We start from the raw sequence: 7,947 nt of genomic DNA on the forward strand, positions 1-7,947 counted from the left end.
TTTTTGGCACTCCCTCTTCATATGGTCGTACTTCTTGCAGTATCAACACTGCACATTATTTCGATTTTGTCAATGTAAGCTACTCGCCGTTATAAGGACCTCATCATTACCATGTCATGTGGCATACTACGATACATTGACACCATCTCATGTATTCTTTTCTTATTCATATCGTTTTCAATCTTCACAGTCCCTCTTGAAGTGTCCTTTTTTATCACACCAATAACATACGACCTCACTTGTATCTCGTCCTCTTGATTTTGAATGTCATTGTTTACCTCTAAACTTTAGATCTTTGCTTCTTCTTTATCTCTTACTATTAGCCACCAAAGCTTGCTTATGAGAAGTCACAACCAGCCTTTTTAGGGTCTTAGAATCTTGAAGTGATGCCATCACGTCATCCAACTTCAAGGTATCCTTCCCCACGAGCAATGCAGCTACCAGACCATCAAATGAAGCTAGTAGAGAAGACAAAAGTAGAAGCGCCTTATCCTCTTCATCAATTTTTATGGCGAGACTCAATAACTGGGTCAAAATCTTGTTGTAATCATTTATGTGATCAGAAAGACTACTTTCCTCGTTCTTTCAAATTTGATAAAGTTTTTTTTTAAAAAACAACTTATTGGTAAGGGACTTTGACATATACCTTTGCTCCAATTTCTTCCAAAGTTCTATCGGTGAAGTTTCGTCTAACACCGAATATTTGACTTCATTTGTCAGACACAATCGGATTGTGCTGACCATCTTCATCTCCAATTCGGTCTAATCATCATCTTTGATATCATTTGGCTTCTTCCTAATCAACGGCTTGATCAAGTCTTGCTGAACCAAAATATCCTTCACCGTGCTCTACCACAAACTGAAGTTGTTCTACCCATCAAACTTCTCCACCTCAAAATTTTGAAGTGCCAACACTTGTCATTCTTCTCTGAATCTCACAAAACGGACACCGCCAATGGCTCCGGAACGGTTGAAAACCTTAGAAATGGATCAAGTCGTTCGATAAACCGACCCGAAATGGCTCCGAAAAAGCCCGATCAAACTTCAAGTCAAACCGATCGAAATCCAGTCAGCTATCTGTCATATTTAACAGAATATTCCCTCATTTAACGGAATATTCCTGACGCCGTTAAAGGTCATTGACACCGTTACTTGTCGTCGTCTGCTAACGTGGTCTAGGGCCCACCTCCTATGGGGCCTACCTGCCGATGTGACACTAGGGCCCACTATGGGTCCCTAGTGCTAGCGTGGCTGCTAATTGTGCACCCGACTCAGCGCTGATGTAACCCAATGATGTGGCGCTACGGTCATGGACCCGCTGATGTGTCTGCTGAGTCAGTGCTTGCATGGTGCTGACGTCAACTTCTTCAACCTCCGTATGTGCGCTTGCGCGTGGGAGTGCATAAACCCACATTCTATTCCTTTGTTGGTGTGTGAGAGCACGTGAGCGCACCTGCCAATCACCAACCGGTGCGTGGTGGCTCGTGTGGATGCCTGGTGACGCGGTCTTTCCGTCAGTTGTGCGTGCGACATTGTCTGAGCTCCGTTCAAGCTCTGGTTACTTTCGTTGGCTTCGTCTCAACAAGAGGAACGTTGTGGTGGTCTCAAAAACGAGTTTGAAGCTACTAGGCAGAGGCTCCAATTTTGGAATTTTACTTCAATCTGGCGATTTTGCTCCAATCTTGCTTTGATACCATTTGTCGGGAAGTAGATCTATGAGCAACAATTGCACAAGTAAAATATGCAACCACAATAATGCAATACCTGATTTTTGTGGTTCGGTCCACTGTAACTTACATCCATGGGAGCACACACAATCTACTATAACTAGGAGAATTACAAGGAGGAGGAGGAGGCTACTTCTCTCAACTCCACTCTCTCTCTCTCTCTCTCTCTCACTACAAAAATTAACTCTGCCTCACACAACACACCACACTTCTTACAACGCACATAGCTCTCAGCCCACAACTCACAATCTTGCCACACACATACATCACATATATATACACATATGGGAGGGGGGGAAAGTCATTCAAGGTGGCTGCAAATTCAACATGGTAGGTAGCTGTTTGGTGGCTGTCGATTTCCAATGTCAACAACTGCGGCTAGGTGGTGCGGCTGCTAACTCCAATACGAGCCATACCTTAACAACACTCACTTAAGGCACACAGATACACGCACTATGGACACACCTACATCCACTAAAAAACTCACACCACTATTTACACCCATGCATGTACAAAACACACACCCACGCACATAGTAACACACACGCACTAAACACTTCCTGCATGCACAGTACACACACATGCTCACGTCCATTCATTCATTTGATTGTTCACATTTTCTATGTATTTTTGTTGCACTTAGATCACTTCATGTTAATATTGTTTGGTTATTTTTAGAGTTTTGATTATTTCATATTAATTTTATTTAGGTTTTGTTTGAGGTTTAAATTATTGCATGATTATATTGTTTAGGTGTTTTTAGGATTTAAATTACTGCATATTAATATTGTTCAAATTTGGTTAAAGGTTTAGGTTGTATCTTATTAATATTGTTCAAACTTTGTTTAAGGTTTATGTCGTTTAGGTATCTTTTTAGGGTTTGATTATTTTACGTTTATATTTATTGGGGTTTGATTATTATCATTGTATTTTTGTGATGGTCTTGACCAATACCTTAAATTGGTTGACCCCATATGAATCGGTTCTCTCCCGACCGGATTAGGTCCTCTGAACCGATATGAAGTCAGTTTAAGCTTTTATTTAATTTTATATTCAAACTTTGAAAATCCATAAAAAATGATAAAAATTTTAAAAAAATCACAAAAATTTAGAAAACTCTATAGAAAATTTTAAAATATTTTTAGGACTTGATTCAGTGTTTTGGCTTAATTGTCTTTTTGTTATTTTAAAAATTCAGGAAAATATGAAAAAAAACACCAAAAATCCAAAAAATCAAAAAAAAATATTTTGAAACCCAGAAAATTGTTTCCATCTAGAATAAATTTCAAAACCTCTCGAAATATTACTTTTCCCTTAGAACATTTTATAAAGATTTCAAAATCCCGTGAATGTATTTTTATAAACTATTTTCTCGATTTTTCGATCTCGATGATTTAAAAGGAAGACATAAGCTCTTCGGAGTATGATATACACTAGTTCTGAGGGAATACATATGTTATGTACATTTTTGTGTGATTTATTTCTTTGCATGTGCATTTCACAACTTTTGATAGAGAGTGATTTTTAAATGCTTATTAGATTTATTTTGAGATAATTTTCGATTAACTAGGTACTGTTCGTAAGAAAAGACTCGTAGGGGGTGCTAATATCTTCCCCTCGCATAACCGAACTCTCAAACTCGACTTTGGTAATGCAAACTGATTTTACCCTTAATTGGGCAGTAATTAAGTATTCTAACCACACTTCAAAAGGTTAGTGACGACTTCATACACCATGATATTCACGAAAATATTCTTTTTAAAATTCACCTTTTTTCCCACTTTGCAGCCGCAACCATGTGTGTATGGCGGGCCCGAGACGTCGCGACAGTTATCAATAAAGTAATGAAAGTGAAAAATTAGTATCTTTAAAGGGGGGGGGGGGGGTTAACCCTATTTTTTAGATGAACATCACTTTTCAAAAGGTAAAAGTAGAGCATTATGCATTTTCTAAAAAACTTTTCAACATTCAAAATGCTAGCTTTTAGGGTTTTTTTTGTATTTTACAAAAAAAAAATACAATTCTTAAAATGATTTCTTTTTTGGTCATTTTATATTTGACTAGACCCTCAAAATTCGTTTTTTTTTATTTTTTATTTTTTAGACCAAACAATTTTAACAGCAATGTTATCAATATTGTGCCTACTGCCTACTTTATCTATCACTTAAAATTTGGCAAATTTATAGTGTTATTATAACAAAAAAAAAAAAAAAAAAACCCAGACTTATCAATTATTGTTAGGCTATGAATACATTAGATTCAACCTATAAATTGCAACAAATTTTAATAGGCATACCCAGCATGACAGGCCATGAGTTAAAACAACAAGTGCACAATGAAATTAAATCGAATCGAAGAGATCTAATATGCTACTTTATTTTTAGATGTTTACCCTTCAGTTTATTATCTGATTCATTCGTCAACACATTCCATTTTATGAAGCAAACATATGAAGTGAAATATTATACGCAGAAGGAAAAAAAAAAAAGGCAAAAAAGTATATAGACTGTTGAAGCCTCCTTTAAATTCTTTGCTTCTTTTCAACTGTAGTGCCGTAACTTTTTTTAGCTTTTTTTCCCCCTTTTCCCACGGTTGAAATAGTCATACCAATTCTGCTCATCGTTTTTCAACCAATGGTTGCATTGCCAGTAGTCCAATTCCCAATTACCAAAGCACCCTCCCTTCGTAGTAAAATAATACTAGCACACTATTGCTACTGGTTCGTTAATTAATAAACTAGGATCTGTGCCTGAATTTAGAAGCCCCCCCTCCCCTCCTATAAATAAAGTTCAAGAAAGGAGAAAAAGAGGGGACAGCATAAAATCCTGGCAAGCAAAGTCAGAAACAAGACACAGACATGAACGGTACAGCATAAATGACTAAATTCCTTTTGTGAAACTCAAGAATCTCAGCAAAAGAAACGCACTCTGAATGTGTTAATTTAATTTTTCTAAGGTTAAAAAATATATGAAGCACAATTCGAGATAGAGCCGCCGTAAGCACAATATTATGCATGCCATTTCCCATCCATACCAAGAAGGGGCGAACCAAGACGCCATTGCGCATTCAGCAGCCGCATTTGGCACAATACAGAATTTCAGCACATATAGCACCAAGAAACAGAGAGAGAGAGAGAGAGAGAGAGAGAGAGAGAGAGAGAAAACTTAGTTAACACAGCAACCAACCAACGGTGGCTTCTGGAGATGATAAATAATGATTTAAATATCTTTTGTTATGTTTGTGTGAGGCTGCGAGGGGTCCCCAAAATCCCAAAAAGAAAAGCCACTCTTGTGAATGACTACTCAAGTTGGAAAATGATACCTATCCTCCTCCGTAAGCTTTTGTCAGCTGTGTTGGTGCCACTTGAATCTGATGCCTTTCTCATTTCTCTCACCCTCTCTCTCTATCCCTCTGTTTTCGCGTGGGCAGTATTTTCGTGGCTACCTGCCTTCCTTGGATATTTGGCTTGATGGTGAAGTCGTGGACCTATAAATAACAACACAAATCATCCATTTATTATTGTACTCATTCCCATTTGGTTTGTTCCGTTTTCAAGTCTTTAGACGAGTACTATTATTTCGACACTGATCTTCTTGTCATGGCAAATCCACCTCCCACTCGTCCATGGTTCCGTCTACGTTCCACAATTGGCACAGGCCCAGCCCCAACAGCAGAGCCTCAACCTCAGGCTCCTGCACCGCAGCCACGGTCAGCTTTTGGTCGTGCCATGACATTTAGGCCTATAGTTGCACCTCCACCACCGCCCACACCTCAACCCCAAGAACCTACAGTATCAGCACCACCAGTGCCTGGTGCTGCACCTCCTCGTGCAAGTGCACCACCATCACCAACTTCTACTGCAGCTCCTCGGACCACAGCCTCACCACTGCCGGTCACTGCGCAACCACCACCTCCTCCTGCTGCAGCCTCTCCTCCAGTGACTGCCCGAACACTACCTGTCACTGCGCAACCACCACCTCTTCCTGCCGCAGCCTCTCCTCCAGTGACTGCCCGACCACTACCGGTCACTGCGCAACCACCACCTCGTCCTGCTGCAGCCTCTCCTCCAGTGACTGCCCGACCACTACCGGTCACTACGCAACCACCACCTCCTCCTGCTGCAGCCTCTCCTCCAGTGACCGCCCGACCACTGCCGGTCACTGCGCAACCACCACCTCCTCCTGCTGCAGCCTCTCCTCCAGTGACTGCCCGACCATGGCCATCAGTTGCTCCAACACCTGCAGTTACTGCCCCTCCTCAAGCAGCTGCCAGACCAACAACCACTGTTGCCGACCCAGCACCACAGCCTGCTGCTGCATCTCCTCCTATGACTGTTTTTCCAGCACCCACACGTGCTGCTGCACCACCCCCAACTGCTACCGCTCCGGCAGCAGCATCACCACCACCTGCAGCCACTGCACGTCCCACTGCAACAATACAGCCTACTGCATCAGTTCCAACATCTCCAATGAAAACCTCGTCTATACCGACTTCACCAGCCTCAAAAGCATCACCCACCTCCACAATGCTTCCAATCTCATCCTCCTCACCACCAGCTCAAACCTCTTCCCTAAGATCTTCCCCACGTCCTAAAGTAACAGTCCCCACCTCTCTAGCTTCAAAAGAAGCAGCAACTACCTCATTGCCAACTTCTTCTGCTCCAAAAGCAATACCAGCAATGACAATGCCACCATCAACTTCCCCCAAAACAAAAAACGCTTCTCTTACCGACACCAAGGCCACCAGTGTCTTGCCACATGTGACCTATCCTGTACCACCTCCAAAAACCATTGAGACTTCACCAAACACCCAAACTCAATCCCCTAAGATCAGACCGACTGCTCAACCTCCATCTCCTTTGATCCTTCCTCCTCCCCAGTTAAAGACTCGTGAATCAGTATTTGAGACCAAAATACCAGAGGTGGTCCAGCAGAAAACCGTGCTCGTGCAGGAGACAATTGAAAAGCCTAGGGTGCCGCTAACTAAAACTTCAAATGGTGTGCAGAAGGATGTCGGCAATCTTCGAAACCAAAGCATTGCCCAGAATGAGAAGCGAGAAGCAACCAAAGATGTTCAAACCAGGGAGAAAGCTACACAAAAGAAGCTTTTGGATTCTGAGGTCGGGATAAGGGTCATAACAATAGCAGGAGAAAACAAAGGAGCTATCATGGAGCTGGGAAATTCCCCCAAGATACATGGCAATCAGGGTTATACTCTCTCGAAGAACAATCGTAAAGGTAAGGGAGATGGGAATGAATCAGGAAGCAATGGCAGCAGCAGTGAGGAAGGGAAGCACAAGAAAAAGGGTAAAAACCACAAATCAATGGAAATGGAACATGCACCTCCCATGAGGGCATTCATGAACAGTAATGTGCAGAGTGTGAACAACTCCATTCTCTACAACTGTTCCTGCTCTCACAAAGATCCTGGGGTGCACCTCACTCTCACTCGAAAGCCTGCCAATGGTGCCCATGGGTTCACCCTCAAGGACCATGGACATGGCTATCATAATTAAGAGAGAGAATATAAAGACAGAAATTTAAGGTCGGTCGGTTCCCGATCTCACTTGATTTTAATTTTCATTTCACAAACTTTAAGTAAGCGGAATAAATATGGGAGAGAAGACTGATGATAGAGGAGCATTAGTTCTGATTCTCCACATTTACATTCCACTTCCATGGAATGTGAGACAAGATATGTATTGTTTAATGAATTACTATATGGTACTTGGTACTATTTACATTTGCAGGGTAGCCTACCTCGGTCAGAATCATTGTATCTGACTTTCATGAGGAATCATAATAAGAGAAGTTTGATGTTATTTCACATTTGCAATATGAATATACATTTACTTTGTGTAACATTTGGGACAAAATCCAGTAGATCAAAACTTTTGGATTCGCCAAGTAGTTGGTAAAAAATGTTTAAGTTACTAGACAAGAGGCTTAACCCAAAAGTAACAAATATTTTCTTGTCACAAATATTTTCTTTTCAAAACGGACATGAATGTAAAGTGGAGTATCACAATATTTCTCAGTCAAATAGACAATGCCCTAAAGATCCCAAAGCATAGGCCTTTTATTACAGGACTGTCTTGTCCAAGTGGGACACAAATCCCTACTTGGCTATCTAACTCTCTAAAGGATAACACACATCAGTCTCATGTTTCAAACTCTTCATGCACTGGTAGCAACGAGCACTCTAAATGTTATTATGTTAT

The 7,947-nt window shown here is 41.1% G+C and overlaps 1 protein-coding gene across 1 annotated transcript; it reads left to right on the forward strand.

Moving 5' to 3' along the window:
- The first annotated feature begins 5,250 nt into the window (after positions 1-5,250).
- Positions 5,251-7,553, forward strand: LOC131165926 (extensin-like). The gene has a single exon (XM_058124107.1). It carries the CDS (start codon positions 5,326-5,328, stop codon positions 7,240-7,242), a length of 1,917 nt encoding a protein of 638 aa, XP_057980090.1. The 5' UTR covers positions 5,251-5,325; the 3' UTR covers positions 7,243-7,553.
- The last annotated feature ends 394 nt before the right edge of the window (positions 7,554-7,947 follow it).

The sequence above is a fragment of the Malania oleifera genome, chromosome 10 (genome assembly GCF_029873635.1).
Source record: "Malania oleifera isolate guangnan ecotype guangnan chromosome 10, ASM2987363v1, whole genome shotgun sequence".
Taxonomy (NCBI): domain Eukaryota; kingdom Viridiplantae; phylum Streptophyta; class Magnoliopsida; order Santalales; family Ximeniaceae; genus Malania; species Malania oleifera.

Coding starts and splice junctions, on each gene's coding strand:
- LOC131165926 (XM_058124107.1), top strand. CDS start 5,326: ATGGCAAATCCACCTCCCACTCGTCCATGGTTCCGTCTACGTTCCACA.